The sequence below is a fragment of the Myotis brandtii genome, unplaced genomic scaffold, assembly GCF_000412655.1.
Source record: "Myotis brandtii unplaced genomic scaffold, ASM41265v1 scaffold433, whole genome shotgun sequence".
NCBI classification, from domain to species: Eukaryota; Metazoa; Chordata; class Mammalia; order Chiroptera; family Vespertilionidae; genus Myotis; species Myotis brandtii.
Genome location: NW_005366559.1, coordinates 933445 through 949511, shown reverse-complemented (window position 1 = coordinate 949511; position 16067 = coordinate 933445). Strand labels below are relative to the sequence as shown.

Genomic DNA, 16067 nt, shown 5'->3' with positions numbered 1-16067 from the left:
GTGCCCGTGCTGCCAGCGCGCACCGCGGTCAGGAGGAGGGACATGGGCGCTAACACATGCGAGAGGGAGGGAACCACACGTGTGCTGAGCTGACTGTTTTCTTATCGTCTTTTAACGAGGGAAGGAGAGCTGCGTCCTGGCCGCTTTCTCTGAGGGGGGGGAGCCTGCAGGGGGAGGAGCCTGCAGGGGGAGGAGCCTGGCTCAGGGAGCAAGTTTGTGATTTGTCCTTTGCCAGGATGTTGGTTGGCTGCTTCCCTGTACGTGTTTCAGGGTCATGTGCCTCTCACTTTAGACCCGCCGGTTGGGTAGGAACCAGAGGGAAGATGTGCAACTGTGATTGGGAGCCAGGCTGCGGGAAAACGAGAGGGGGGGAGAGAGAGAGAGAGAGAGAGAAAGAGGGAGAGATGCATGCGGCTGCTGCAGATTTTCAGGCCTCATCCAAGCTCCCACAGTCCTCATGGCACAGCAAAGCGCTCTCAGCCCTAAACTTCCCACTAAAGACGTTTTTCTTTCAAGTACATTTTTTAACCTGGAAATGAGAACTTCTCAGCTTCACTCAGAACACTTCACTTTTAAAGCGAGCCGCCCGCTTTCAAGCCAGCGTTCTAGCGAGGCTGTGAGTGCAGAACGGATGTGAAGACTCAGGCTTCCCACGTCTCTTGTACAGATGTGTGGTCCCCTGCGAACACGTGTCATGAAAACAAGGGTAAAATCCGAGTGTTCGTGCACCGAGCTCTGACCTCACCTGAGGTATTTCCCCAGCGATTTGCAGAGAGCGTGGAAGAGAGCGGGAAAGACAGAGATAGTGATGACTTTGGTTGGTTGCCTCCCGCACAAGACCAGGGCCCTGGCAGGGAGGAGCCTGCAGCCGAGGTATGTGCCCTTGGCTGGAATCGAACTCGGGACCTTTCAGTCCACAGGCTGACGCTCTATCCACTGAGCCACACCAGCTTGGGCTGCGCTTTTCTTTTTTGGACCCGGTTTGTGTGGCAGGAGAGAGGGCGGGAGAAGGTCTTGGAGTCCAGCTTACTCTCTTTGGTTGCTGACCAAGATACGTTGTTTGTATGTCTTGATACCACTTGCTTTGAAATGTCCTATGCTGCTTATTTTTAACTAGAGGCTGGTGCACGAATCCTGGTGGGGTCCCTTGGCCTGGCCTGCGCCCTCTCATAATGCGGGACCCCTCGGAGGATGTCGGGTAGCCAGTTTCGGCCTGATCCCCGCAGGCCCGATCCAGACAGGAGGGAGCCCGAGCCTATGCGTTGAGCATCTGTCCCCTGGTGGTCAGTGCACGTTATAGCGACCGGTTGTTCGGTCGCTTAGGCTTTTATATATAGAGATGACCATTTTTTTTCTAAACCGCTGTAGAATAGTACTTATGTATTACCCCCGGTTCTTGTCTCCTGAAAGCGTGAAATAACTGTTTCTGCTGTTACATTTTATCCAGACAATCGTATGCAATGGTGATAAGGGCAGGTGGTGAGTTATAGGAAGACTTGTCCACAACTGCCCTCAAAGAGACGCACTTTGAAAGGTGTTTCTGGGCGGGTGAGTCTGTGGGGGGTGAGGGAAGGGGAAGGTGTCCAAGGAGGACTTGCATTTTGTAGGTAAGAGCTACCTGCTTGCATTTTATTTCTCAGTCACAGTTGACACATAATGTGAGGTGCACCACATGGTGGTTAGATACTTACATACTTTATGAAGTGACCCCCCCCCCATACGCCCAGCACCCATCTGATACATAATGTGAGGTGCACCACATGGTGGTTAGATACTTACATACCTAATGAAGTGACCCCCCATACGCCCAGCACCCATCTGACACATAATGTGAGGTGCACCACATGGTGGTTAGATACTTACATACCTAATGAAGTGACCCCCCCATACGCCCAGCACCCATCTGACACGGCGTCAGTACTGCAGGCCTGTCACTGTGTTCCCGGTGCTGCTCTGTATTTGGAAATGGGAGCGGAAGATAAATAAGGAAACAGCATCCTACCTGTTCTCTGCCAGGCGCGCTGCTGGGCACGTTTCCTCGTGTTCCCAGTGTTCTGGGGACGGCTCCATTGGGGTGCAGCTCTAATGGGGTGCAGCTCTAGTGGGGTGCGGTTCTAGTGGGTGCGGCTCCAGTGGGTGCAGCTCTAGTGGGGGGAGGCTCCAGTGGGGTGCAGCTCTAGTGGGGTGCGGCTATAGTGGGGTGCAACCCCAGTTGGTGCAGCTCTAGTGGGGTGCGGCTATAGTGGGGTGCTGCTATAGTGGGGTGCAGCCCCAGTTGGTGCAGCTCTAGGGGGGTGCGGCTCTAGTGGGGTGCTGCTCTGGTTGGGGGTCTAGGGGGGTGCTGCTATACTGGGGTGCGGCTCTAGTGGGGTGCGGCTCTAGGGGGGGTGCGGCTCCAGTGGGTGTGGCTATAGTGGGGTGCGGCTCCAGTGGGTGCGGCTCCAGTGGGTGTGGCTATAGTGGGGTGCGGCTCCAGTGGGTGCGGCTCTAGTGGGGTGCAGCTCTAGTGGGGTGCAGCCCCAGTTGGCGCGGCTCTAGTGAGGGGCGTTTCATCCTGAGTTTCCCTCGGGGACTTGTTTCCATGCTTATCACGGACCAGGACCCAGCACTGTGGTTCCAGATCAAGGGCTCTTCTCGCTATACCGTCTGCCTGTCTCCCAAGGTGATCAGATTTTTAGTTCGCCCTTCGACCTTGTTTTCCAGCCGTTTACACTCTCTTTAGGGGAGGACAGGAGCAGCCATATCCTCTCCGCATTCCCGCCGCCTCTGTGGGGGCTGACTGGGTGTCTCAGGGCTTCCCGGCCAGCGGACGGGAGCAGCAGGCGTCGTGGTGTGTGGTTAGAGTGGAAGGAAGACTCCGTGGGGGCCGGTGCGGTGGAGAACGGGGCAGACACCGGCTGCTTTTACTCCGTGCCTGCCCTGCCCTGCCTGTGCTTTCGCCCGATGATGGAGAGTGTCCTGGGTGAAGGTTGCTTTGACATTAAAGTTAGCCCGGCTGGCATGGCTCCAGCAGGCGTCGTGGTGTGTGGTTAGCGTGGAAGGAAGACTCCGTGGGGGCCGGTGCGGTGGAGAACGGGGCAGACACCGGCTGCTTTTACTCCGTGCCTGCCCTGCCCTCCCTGTGCTTTCTTCCGATGATGGAGTCTGAGTAGGAGAGTCCTGGGTGAAGGTTGCTTTGACATTAAAGTTGCCCGGCTGGCATGGCTCAGGGGGTTCAGCATCCACCCAGGCACCAGGAGATCGCTGGTTCGGTTCCCAGTCAGGGCACAGCCCGGGGTTTCCGGGCCTGATCCCCAGTAGGGAGCGTGCAGGAGGCAGCTGATCCATGATTCTCTCTCGTGTTTCTGTCTCTCCCTCTCCCTCCCTCTCTCTGAAATCAATATTAAAACATATTTAAAAATAAAGTTAGCCTCCCATGTTGCATTAGAAAGATTTAGATCCTGTTACGCATTAGAAACTTCCTGTTCCCTAGTTGAATGGTTGCTGCAGGACCGCGCGGGCACTTCCTGGGGTGGGGGTGGGGGTGGGGTGTCTGGGAGGGAGAGCGGTGGTTCCCTCCTTTCTTGGGCTGTCTTGTCACAGACCAGCCCTTCCAGGATGCTCGCAAACCTTCCAGGATCCTACTGCTCAGCTTGGAACAATAGGAACACTTTGTATCTAGAGGAACAATAACATTTTTATTAAAGGGGAGCTTCATTCTCTCGCCACGTGACTAGGAAGATAGACGTTTGAGCAGCGACCTGATGAGAAATGGCTCCTCATAGAAGCCGCTTCCCTGACGGCCATTCTGAATTCGTGGGAGTCTGGGCTGCGTCACTCAGACATAATCCCCGTGGGAGGGAAACGTGTGCACAATGGGGGCTCTCATGCCATGGGCGGGATTTCCGAACGTCGCCACCGCCCCCTGGTGACCATGGTCCTCGTGCTGCTGCTGCTGAGCCCCATCATGCACTTGGTCCCAGAGGCGGGGACCGCTCGGGCCGCGTGGGCCCAAGGACATGCACACCTGTACACGCTCATGCTGCTCTAGTCCACGTTCACCCTCCTACGTACACACTCTCACGCCTGCGTGGCGGCCGCCTGTGGACTCACACGGGGCCCGGCCACGGGTGCGCACAGTCAGGCAGCAGGTGGGGAGGCTGGGAGACAGGTCCAGGGCCCGCAGCCTGCAGCCATGGGGGAGCAGCGTGCAGCCCAGCTGAGCACCATCATGGGGAAGGAGTGAGTGAGTTCCATTGGAAGGAGGTGGAGGTGGGAAGGGGAAGGAGACCGGGAAGGTGGAGGGTGGATTCCCACCGATTCCTGCCTGTGGGTATTATTAATCTTGTCCGTGTTCGCTGAAACAAGAAGCATGTCGTGGTTATAGTGAAAGTCCATTGAGGAGAAATGGCGGGAATAGGATACAGAATTAGGACCTGGTTGGTGCAACAGCAGCAGGGAAGAGCTGTGCCAGGGACCCTGTGAGCCGAGGCCTAGAATATTCCTCTGCTTCAGACAGCGGTGCTCCTGGAAGGACTGGGCGTGCGTGAGCGCCGGGCCGTGGTGTCTATCTGAGCCTCTGTCCCCTGGAGACCGGGAGAGCTCGCAGCCCCCACCGTTTCTCCAGGACGTGGCCACTCGCCGCCAGAGTCCATGGACAGCCCGTAGGTGCAGAAGCAGCAGAAAAGGAGGCGCTCGGAGAAGCAGAGATGCTGTGAGGGGCCGGCCGGGTAGCCGGGAATCACGCTGCTGTTGTTTCCCTTCTTTTCAGCTCCGTGGTGGGTTTGGAAAAAGGCTCAACTATTGTTATCAACTACTGCCCTGTCTGAAAAGGTCCCGCTTAAACATTCATGAAGGACTCGCGTGCCTGCAGGGGGTTCTTCCAAAACGCAGCTGCCGCAGAACAGGGGAATGCAGGTGTAGGAAATGGTCAGAGAAAGGGAGAGCCAGTGCAGAGGTGTGTGTGTGTGTGAGTGTGTGTGTGAGTGTGTGTGTGTGTGTGTGAGTGTGTGTAAGAGTGTGTGTGCGCGTGTCTGTGAGTGTGTGTGTGAGAGCGTGTGAGTGAGTGTGTGTGTGAGTGTGTGTGTGTGAGGGTGAGTGTGTGTGAGTGTCTGTGAGTGTGTGTGTGTATGAGAGTGTGTGTGTGTGAGAGCGTGTGAGTGAGTGTGTGTGTGAGTGTGTGTGTGAGTGAGTGAGTGTGTGTGACCGTGTGTGAGAGCGTGTGTGTGAGCGTGTGAGTGAGTGTGTGTGTGAGTGTGTGTGTGTGAGTGTGTGTGAGCGTGTGTGTGCGTGTCTGTGAGTGTGTGTGTATGTGTGTGTGTGAGTGTGTGTGTGTGTGTGTGTGTGTGTGAATGTGTGTGTGAGTGTGTGTGTGTGTGAGTGTGTGTGTGTGAGTGTGTGTGAGAGTGAGTGTGTGTGTGTGAGTGTGTGAGTGTAGAAACACACATTCAAGGTGTCGCCCTTAGAAGAACCCGTGTGCCGTGCGTCCGTCACGCGTGCTCGTTGACAGCAGATGGCCGGCTCCGTCCCTCCACGGGAGGTGAGAGGAGGTCGGAGTGAGTGATGGGTGAGGATGAGGAGGGGAGAGAAGCAGCGTGAAGCCTGGACACCCTCTGCTCTGGTCACACAGAACCTGGTGGATCCCCAAACCCGTCACGTGACCAAGGTCAGGCCTTTGGCACTGGCAGCTTCGGCCCGAAGTACGGATTTCACACCCAGAGTCCTGGGCCAGGGGCCTTCCTCCCCGGCCGGGGCAGCAGGGGGACCCGGAGGAGAGCGTAGAAGGGAAGTACAGGAAGTCGGCGAGTGGGTCGCAGAGATGAGTTTCTCTGTTATTTCAAAACGCTGCCGGGCGCCGCTCTCCCCGCGAGGGGCTGGGGTTGCGGGAGGAACTCGGCCCTGTGTCTCCTCCGCCTCCTGGTCTGCTCCCTGAGTTAATCCGTGTGTGCCGTTCGCCAGCAGGTCGCATCTGGGTCCCTAAGGTCTTCGAGGGCTAACGCGGGGACCGGTCCAGTCCCCACTAAACCCTTCTTGTCCCGGGGGTGCCGTTCGTTCCAAGTTCTGAACAGTCCCTTCGCATGCATGCGTGTTGTTTTAAATTGAGGTGTGGACACGTAACATTATGACCCAACATTTGTATCTGCTGTGAAGCAGTCAGAATAGGTCCCATTAGCACCCGTCCCCCACACAGATGCAAAGCATGTTTCTATGTAAAATCACTCGTCCATTTGCTCTGTGAGAAGAGACGCCACCTCCTGGCGCTTGGTCTGAAGGTTGAGGTGTGGGCGGTGGTGATGGTCGGCGCCTCAGCCCTCCCCCAGCCGGGCGCTGTCCCCATCCCTTCCTTCTTGCTCAAGAACTTCAGAACCTCAGAGGCAGGGACACAGGCGGTTCCTCCGTCCGACAGGAAAACGGTCGTTATTACAGAGGGAGCTGGCGAGCGTCGGGGGCGGGACATGGTGAGGAGCAGGCCCGTCCTTCCAGGAGGGGTGGCTTACTCCGAATTTATTTATTTGTTTATTTAATATATGTTTTCATTGTGGATAGCATTGCAGATAGCTTGCTCAAGAACTTCAGAACCTCAGAGGCAGGGACACAGGCGGTTCCTCCGTCCGACAGGAAAACGGTCGTTATTACAGAGGGAGCCGGCGAGCGTCGGGGGCGGGACATGGTGAGGAGCAGGCCCGTCCTTCCAGGAGGGGTTGCTTACTCCGCATTTATTTATCTATTTATCTATTTAATATATGTTTTCATTGTGGACAGCATTGCAGAGAGCTCCCACTTTCCCCCTTACCTCCTCCTCCCACCCTCTGCCCCCCCAGGTCTTCACCAGTTTATTCCCGTGCCCATGGCTATGCCTCTAAGTATGTAAGTCCCCCCACCCCACCCCGAGGCATGTCAGTCTGTGCCATACCTCCCTGCTTCCGGTCTTATTTATTCATTCATTTATTGTTAATCCTCACCCGAGGATATTTCTCCATTGATTCTTAGAGAGTGGAAGAGAGAGGGGAGGACAGAGAGAAACATCGATGTGAGAGAAACGCATCCTTCGGCTGCCTCCTGCACGCCCCCTACTGGGGATCGAGCCCAACACCTGGGCGCGTGCCTGACTGTGAATAGAACCAGTGACCTCCTGGGTCCATGCTCGGCGCCGAGCCACGCGGGCGGGCGGAAGGCGCTTTAGGTTGTCGATAACGTGCGGTTTGGACGGTCTCTGCAAGGTGCTATCAGTGCTGGCTCCACCTGCTATTGGCATTTGTGGAGATGAGAGAGTCGGTTATCTGTGTGCATGACTTAAGACAGAGAAGGAACAGATAGAAATCTAGCCCTAGCGGCTTGGCTCAGGGATAGAGCGTTGGCCTGCGGACTGGAGGGTCCCAGGTATGATTGGGTCAAGGGCATAGGCCCAGGTTGTGGGCTCCATCCCCAGTGGGGGGCGTGCAGGAGGCAGCCGGTCAATGATTCTCATCATGGATGTTTCTATCGCTCTCTCCCTCTCCCTTCCTCTCTGAGATCAATAGAAATATATTTTTAAAAAATGTAAACCTACCTTTGCCCACCCCTGTTTAGACCACAGTCCATCTACTCGTCCATCTTGGGTTGTTTCCGCCTTTTGGCTTCGGGGAACAGTGTCTCTGTCCGTCCAGTGTTTAATATCCTGGAGAAACTTCGTTTTCGGTTTCCACGGGAAGGTAGTACATTTAGAAACAGGCAATTGCTTCTTTGTATTCTCAACAGTTTTTCTACCTTTGGGGACGTCCTGACACACAGAGAGAAATAGAGCCATTTTATTACTGGTGGTTCCTTTTCAACAAGAAGAAATCAAAGGGCTCCTAAGGCATATTGGGGAGCTTTTTTGTGTTTGTTTTTAACTGTTTATTTTGAAAAATGCCTGCATCTTCCAAAGTGCAGAACGTTGTCCAATCAAGTCCCAGGTCCCGTGTTCCAACACGTATCCACATTATTCATATAATTAAAAGGCTGGCAGGATTACTTTCCCGTCAGAAGGCAGTTAGAACTTGCTTTTCCTCTCAGTGCACATCTAGGGGTGGTTGTGAACTTAAAGCAGAACGGGTGTGTTCCTGAAGTTGAACTGGGAATGTTTGATTTGGTTTCCTATTTGCTCGCACGTGAAATTGGGGAGGGACCGGGCATCAGTGGGGGGAGCCGGGGCGGGGGGCGGAGGGTGACTGACTCTGAGAGTTCTTTGGGAGGGGAGAGTGGGGTTGCGGGGCGTGGACCCGCGGTAAAACCCTGCAGTCCACTCTAAGAATGGTCCTTGTTTTATGTGTATAAAGTTTTGAACACATTTTGCCTTTTTGTTTTTTTTACTTTAAAAAATATATTTTTATTGACTTTTAGAGAGAGAGGAAAGGAGCGGGATAGAGAGAAACATTGATGAGGAAGTCATTGATCGGCTGCCTCCTGCACACCCCCCAGTGGGGATCGAGCCCACAACCCGGGCCTGTGCCCTGACCAGGAACTGAACCCTGACCTCCTGGTTCCTGGGTCAGCGCTCAACCGCTGAGCCGTGCTGGCCGGGCATGTTTTGCATTTTTAAAACGAATGTTAACTGCCTCGGTTTGGACATGTATTTGCGGGTGGTGGGCTGGCTCACGAAGGCAGCCCCTCTTACGATTCGACTTTCTTGTCTCCCTGGTGCTGAAGGGGGGGTGAGAGGGGGGCGTCTCCACAGACCAGTGACCTCCCACGTCTCTAACTTTCCTCTCGGGGCAAGTCCAGCTGCTCGAAGCCCTTCCCTTCTCTCCCGCCAGTAGGACTGTGTCGAGATCCCTGCCTCGCAAATGTTGTTAATTATTCCTATTTTGTTTTTTTAACAGAAATCATAGCCCCTTAATGAGCTTTGGAGCCAGCTTTGTCAGTTTTCTGGTAAGTTGACGTGGGGAGGTCCTGCGTGAGGCGGTGAACATATAACGGCTAGTATGTTAGTATGTGCTTCCGTGGCTCCTGCTGCAGACGCACGATTGTGAGGGACCCTGGGGAGTTCAATACTGCAGTAAAGAGTTTTGCCTGTTAGCCAACACCTGTAAGAAAACTTCATTTCTCCTCATTTTAGAAAGAAGATGCTTGTATCTCGTAGCGCATTCCCATTTTCCCAACCAAAATTCGTTTTAAGTGAAAATGTAGTTATTGAGATATCTTTCCAAAAATTAAAACTGCATTTGAATGAGAAAAAATCAGAGACTTTGAATAATACAGGTTTGCTCTGAAATTACTGAGTAAATGTGGGCCGGAGGCAGTGACGCTAGCAGAGCCGAGGCCGTTGGGTGCTGGTGCGTTTTCAAGTGTCATTTAATCTCAGGAATTGAGGGCCGAGGTCGCCGCTGGTTTGAAAGTAAATCGCAATCTAGGAAATGCGATGCTTTTATTTTTCAGGAACATCCCCTAAACTGCTTTCAAACTTAATTTCTTGAAAAGCCATCATGGAATTATAACAGAAAAGAGAAGAAAAAAAGCCCCAAGTAGCGACCAATAGGAATGAAATAGAGGAAGCATTTAGATCCGGGATTTAGGAAGACAGACAGCAGCCACCGGGCGCGGGCCCAGGGTCCAGCCCGGCTCCGGGGGCCTGGTGTTTGTGTGCGCCGTTTTCTCGTATCGCCGGGGAAGACAACGGAGTTTTCAGGGTCTTCTGTTTGCGAGAAAACAGTTGCCTTCTTTCAGGAGCACGGTCCTGGGCGGGTGGGATTCGAGCCTGAGGGAAGGGGCTGGGGCGGCCGAGGCCGTGACGAGGTTGGTTGGGAAGGGGAGGGGGGTGGGGAGACGCGGCGGGGGGCTGTGTCTGGTTTGGCTGGATTGGAAACGGGTTGGTCGTGCTGAGGAGGCCTGGGATGCCAGGCGGGCTGTGAGTGTGACGGGACTGCAGAGCTCACAGTGATCTGCCTCCTTGGATCCTTCCAGAACCCCGTGGCTGGCTCTGCCCCCGTAGCCCGTGCACCTCGGAAACCTCAGTTCTACGGGGTGGAAAGGGCAGGTGTCCAGCGGGGAAGGGATCGCCCCACCCAGTCACACGTGGCCTAAAGCAGCGGTCGCCAGCCGGCGGCCTGCAAACCTGTCCGGGGCGTGTTCGCTGTGGACAGTCTGGGTTCCGTCCGTGAGCCCGTTGGAACCGTGGTCCCAGGAAACACTGCCTTTCACAGAACTCCTGCCCGTGGTCTCATTCGGGTTTCTGTGCGGTACCCGATGGGGCAGTGTTCCTGGGTGGGAAGAATGTACTTACCAGCGAGACTCTGTTATAAAAGCTGAACTAAGTGGGCCCGTCAGACATGACACAGGGCTTTTGTCACCGTGTTTATAACTAAAAGTAAAATTGTAGAACAGCAGGTGCCTGGCATTTGCTTCCATGTGTTTCTTCGTGCCGGTGCAATAGAGGTGTTTTCTCGTTTCATGCGGAGGTGCTGGTGTTGTCGCTGTTTGTAAACGGATAGGATATGATGCAACGTCCTGACTCTTTTACTTGCGACGGATAATTTACATGTTTTTGTAGTTTGGAGTTTTGCTGTGATAACTCGGTGTAAATTTTCACACGCTTCCTGATTCATCCATTCTCTCCCCGTTTCTCCCCTGGAAGAATGCCATGATGACATTTGAGGAGGAAAAAATGCAGTTGGCGTGTGATGACTTAAGAACGACAGAGAAGCTGTGCGAGAGCGAGGAGGCGGGCGTGATCGAAACCATCAAGAATAAAATTAAGAAGAACGTGAGTGCCGAGTCTCCAGGTACATGCCCTTGACCGGAATCGAACCTGGGACCTTTCAGTCCGCAGGCCGACGCTCTATCCACTGAGCCAAACCGGTTTCGGCAGTGCCGAGTCTTTAGTTACGGACCGTGGGCCCCTCGTTTCGGACGCTGCTCATTTACGCGGATTTGGTGTTTAGAGCATGACTGAATGCATTACTTGTTTCTTAAGGCTTCTGGTTATTATAAAATATATTCCTTGTTTTGTTTTGAGGGTTTTGTTTTGGATATTTTTCCATTGATTTTTGGAGAGAGAGAGAGAGAGAGAGAGAGAGGGAAAGGGAGAGAGAAACATCGATGTGAGAGAGACACATCTATTGGTTGCCTCCTGCACCGACCCCAACCTGGGGCTGGGGATCAATCCTGCATCCCAGGTATGTGCCCTTGACCGGGAATCGAACCCGAGACTCTCCAGTGCGCAGGCCAACGCTCTAACCACTGAGCCACCGGCAGGGCCATTCTCCCCTCTGACCTGGTTTGTACTCATCCCTCTTCCGAGAAGTCATTTCCTACAAGGACCCTGGCCCGGGCCCCGAGCCCTGCTGGGTGTCTGCTCCAGGCCCCACTGGTCCTGGCACTTTGTCCCTCAGAGCATTCCTGCAATGCACAGCGAGGTGGCATTCCCTCGCTAGGCGGTCCGCGCATTTGCATGTCTATCTGCAGTATCTGGTCCTGCCCAGCACGTGTGTTAATAACTAACCTTGGTGACGGGTCCTTGCAATGTAAAGAGCTTTTTCACACACAGGAACTCGTTAGCCCTTCCAGCAACATGCAGAGTAGATGTTATTACCAGCAAAGGATTAGACTGACTTTTGCTAAGCAAACAAAACAATGAGTGCTGGGCCCGGCCAGCATGACTCAGAGCTTGAGCTCGACCTATGAACCCGGAGGTCATGGTTTGATTCCCGGTCAGGGCACATGCCCGGGTTGTGGGCTCGATCCCCAGTGTGGGGTGTGCAGGAGGCAGCCGATCCATGATTCTCTCATCATGGATGTTTCTCTCTCTCTCTCCCTCTCCCTTCTTCTCTGAAATCAATAAAAATACATATTTAAAAAAAAAAACGATTGCTGGGCCTAGATCAGGAACAACTGTGACCATGATGATTATGCTGATCCTGAAAAGGGGGAAACTGGTCCTTCTGTCAGGCATAGTGTGTGTCCTGTGGTCATATTTGCAGGAATTTCATCAGCTCGTATCATTGTGAAAGCAGATGAAAGCTGTTTTGCTTATTTTGTTCAAGTTTACTTTGTATTAAGAATGCAGCGTCTTATTTCAGAGTCATTTTTCTTCATTTAGAAACATTCTTTACTATAAAGACCAACATCTTGTAAAAAGCAGGGTTTTTGGTTTTACTCTTTGCTTATTTCTTTCTGAAGGCCTGCAATGATTACTGACGTCCTCAGCACCCATTTCCTAATATACGTAAACTAGAGGCCCAGTGCACGGATTCATGCACCGGTGGGGTCCCTCGGCCTGGCCTGCGCCCTCTCTCGGTCCGGGGCCCCTTGGGGGATTTCAGAGAGCTGGTTGCGGCCTGATCCCCGCAGACCAGACTGAGGGACCCCACTGGTGCACGAATCCGTGCACCAGGCCTCTAGTACGCATATACGATCTTTGGTTAATCTCTTCCTGCCCTCCCCCTCTCCCCTTTCCTCTGAGATTCATCAGTCTGTTCCATGTTTCCATGCCTGTGGTTTCCGCTCCTGCGTTGAGTGTCTGCCTCCTGGTGGTCAGTGTGCATCATAGCTACTGGCTGGTCTGCCGGTTGGCCTGTCGCTTAGGCTTTTATATATATAGATAACCTACAGGTTAGCAACTTTTAGCAAGGGATGTAAACTATTATAGATACAATCACCTCAGAGTATGACTTAAATTTCGGGTTCTATTTGTGATTCAGTCAAAGCTACCTTTTAATTCCAGGGAAGTCTCTCCTTAACACATGTAGGCGAGAATGTAGCCAGTTTCCATCACATCTCAGTTATGGGCACCTAAGAAAGGAACCCTAATATCAGTCCTACCTGACGGTGGATAGCTGCCTACAGGCTTTCTACTTTGGGGAATGTTTTGTGCCTTTAGTGGTTTTTATTTTGGAGAAGTAGGAACTCACATAGTTTTATAAAAGGTAAAACCCTGCAGTTCTGTGTTGGCTTTCCTTGTCCCATGAACTCAGGGTTTTGATCGGTTAGGATTCTGGTCTTTGGGTTATGATCATTGTGTTGTGAACAGAATGAAGCCCCAGCCGTGGTCAGTAAGGAGCGGCCAGGCTCGGGGGGTCATGTGGTCTTGGCGTCTCGGGCGACCATGTCTCAGTGAAACCACTTTGCACAATAAGTTCGCGGCTGCTTGGAGGGAGCGTTCTCGTGGGAGACTCACCGTGCGCTTCGTCCCTCCACAGGCGGACGCCCGGAAGTCGGCGCCCTCGATGGTCGACCGGCTGCAGCGGCAGATCATCATCGCGGACTGCCAGGTGTACCTGGCCGTGCTCTCCTTCGTCAAGCAGGAGCTCTCAGGTACCGGCAGCACCTTGTGAACGGCCTTCGCTAGTCAGTGTGCAGTGATCCTCTCGTTTTCAAGACTAGAGGCCGATGCACGAAATTCGTGCAAGAGCAGGCCTTCCTTCCCCCGGCTGCCGGCACCGGCTTCCCTCTGGCTCCCGGGACCTGGGCTTTCCTCTGGCCGCTGACACCTGGGCTTTCCTCCAGCCACCGGCAGGCACCCGGGACCCGGGCTTCCCTCGCAGCCCCAGCTTTGTCCGGAAGGTTGTCCGGAAGGACGTCTGGCCTAATTAGCATATTACACTTTTATTATTATAGAAGCCTCGCATTTCAGCCTTTGAAAGTCTGTGGCACTGCCCTGTCCAGTGTGGCTCAGTGGATAGAGCGTCAGCCTGTGGACCAAAGGGCCCCGGGTTCGGTTCTGGTCCAGGGCACGTGCGGCACATACCTCAGTTGCAGGCTCCTCCCTGGCCCGGGCCCTGGTCGGGTGTGTGCAGGGGACAGTCCATCAATGTGTCTCTCCCACATGGATGTTTCTCTGTCCTTCCCTCTCTCTTCCACTCTCTCTAAAAGTCAGCGGAAACATATCCTCGGGTGAGGATTTAAAAAAAAGAAAAGAAGAAAGTACGTGGCACCTCTTTGGGGCACGGTAACCGGGTTATTACTTGGGAAACTGGGACCACGGTTCCGAGTGGTGTCGCGTGGGTCACTTTTAGTGCCAAAGTCTCTGTTCATCCTCTCGTCTCAAGAGAGTGGCCATGCTCAGGGGCACCAGTGCCACCGACAGACAGACAGGCAGGCAGGCAGACAGGCAGGCAGGCAGACAGGCCTTTTCTTGGTACTGTCAAGTTGTGACAGTACCTTTAGAGCTGGTTTAAATGCCAGTTGTTTTTTTGTGTTTTTTTTTTTTCAGGAAATCGTTATTGAAGGCCTGAGCACATACTAACATTTACTAGTCGACTTGAATGACCTACATTTTAACCTTTAGAGAGAGATACAAACTAATTTCTTAATTAGTTTAAGAGAAATATTTTCTTTAATTTTGTAGCTTTAAGATCTTGAGTGGTAAATAATAGCATATTAGTTTAACATGAACATTCTGTAATTTATTTTTTGTGAAAGTACATTTTTATTGATTTTAGAGAGTCAAGGAGAGGGAGAGAGCGAGAGAGAAACATCAAGGATGAGAGAGAATCACTGATCAGCTGCCTCCTGCACGCCCCCCACTGGGAATCCAGCCCGCCACCAGGCATGTGCCCTGACGGGAATCGAACCCTGACCTCTGGGCTACGCTGGCCGGCCATTCTGTAATTTAAACAGTTTCTCCTGGACATGCATGTGTTGTTTGCTTTTAAAAAAATGTTTTACCCGTGTACGGTATTTCTTTCACAAATTGCCTTGAGAAGCGGCCTTCTCATCCTCCCAGCGGCTGATCTGCATCAGTTATGATCCCACTTCTCATAGGTTTTTAAGCAGTGCTCTTGGTCCTTCCCCCAGCCATAGCCTTTACTGAATGTGATGTTGATACCGAAGTGAGGTTCTGGCAGCACGAAGACCTCAGACTCTAATAGGTGTGTGTGGTGATTTGCTTTGTGAACGGCTCGGTGTTTGTTTGAAACGACAAGTATAACCCGGAGTGGGCTTCCCTCGCCTTTTAGAGCCCACGGGGTCGTTACGCCATAAAGTGTGTATTTCCTGCTTTGCTGAGGCCCATTTCTCAGAAAACATTTTTAAAAATATATTTTATTGATTTTTTACAGAGAGGAAGGGAGAGGGATAGAGAGTTAGAAACATCGATGAGAGAGAAACATCGATCGGCTGCCTCCTGCACACCCCCTACTGGGGATGTGCCCGCAACCCAGGTACATGCTCTTGACCGGAATCGAACCCGGGACCCTTCAGTCCCCAGGCCGACGCTCTATCCACTGAGCCAAACCTGTCAGGGCAGAAAACATTTTTTGTGGATAATTTTCTTGGGGGAAAAACTCCTTGGACGTGTCTGTTATAGGCGCCCCTCCCCCAGCCCTGCAGCGGTGGGCCCAGAAGTGAGTGGTTGGCACACGCCTGCCCGAGCTCCAGGTAGACGTGAGTCTGTGACTGTTGTTACTGCCTCACCCCCGGGCATGCGTCCTGACCCGGAATCGAACAGCGACCTCCCGGTCCATGGGTTCTTCGCCATCGTCACTGGCGGGGCTGGGAGGGTCTCCGTCCCCGTGGCCCCGAGCACCTGGATGGTGGGGTTCGTCACCCCCCTCCCCATCGAGAGGGTCACTGTTAGTCGCTCCTCCTAATCCGTCCCTGAGTGTGGACTGTGGGCGCTGTGGCAGGGATAAGGGTGACGTGACCATTACGCTCCACACTTACCCCAGGTCCTAGTTCTCAGAGGCTTTCTCCCAAGCTTGTCCCATGTCCCATGTCCCCAGTGGGGGGCGTGCAGGAGGCAGCCGGTCAGTGATTCTCTCTCATCATTGATGCTTCCATCTCTCTCTCCCTCTCCCTTCCTCTCTGAAATCAATAAAAACATATTTTTAAAAAAGAACTAAAGTATTTTTTTAGTGGTTTGCAGCCCTGAGTTGTAGAATGGCCTTTAAAGCCCCCCCCCCCAAATGAAAAGGATGCAGTGTTGCTCGGGTTTGAGGCGCTCTTGCTCGCCCTCTGCTGTCCGTGCGGGAGCAGTACCTGTGCGCTCACTGTCCGCTCTCCCCTCCCAGCGTACATAAAGGGCGGCTGGATCCTCCGGAAAGCCTGGAAGATCTACAACAAGTGCTATCTGGACATCAACGCGCTGCAGGAGCTGCACCAGAGGAGGCCGCCGGGGGAGCCCTCGCCCGCCG

General features: G+C 53.3%; 1 protein-coding gene across 5 annotated transcripts in view; it reads left to right on the top strand.

The window, feature by feature from the left end:
* TTC39C (tetratricopeptide repeat domain 39C) overlaps positions 1–16067 on the top strand; it is a 54371-nt gene that overhangs the window by 12489 nt on the left and 25815 nt on the right. For 4 of the 5 annotated variants that reach the window (XM_014546156.1, XM_005874311.2, XM_014546155.1 and 1 more), the window contains exons 3-6: positions 8816–8868; positions 10571–10699; positions 13134–13248; positions 15945–16067. In XM_014546156.1, the coding sequence (XP_014401642.1) occupies positions 8836–8868; positions 10571–10699; positions 13134–13248; positions 15945–16067 (400 nt within the window). In that variant the 5' untranslated portion in view covers positions 8816–8835. The remainder of the gene's footprint in view (positions 1–8815; positions 8869–10570; positions 10700–13133; positions 13249–15944) is intronic. The other variant, XM_014546153.1, reaches the window with a different exon arrangement.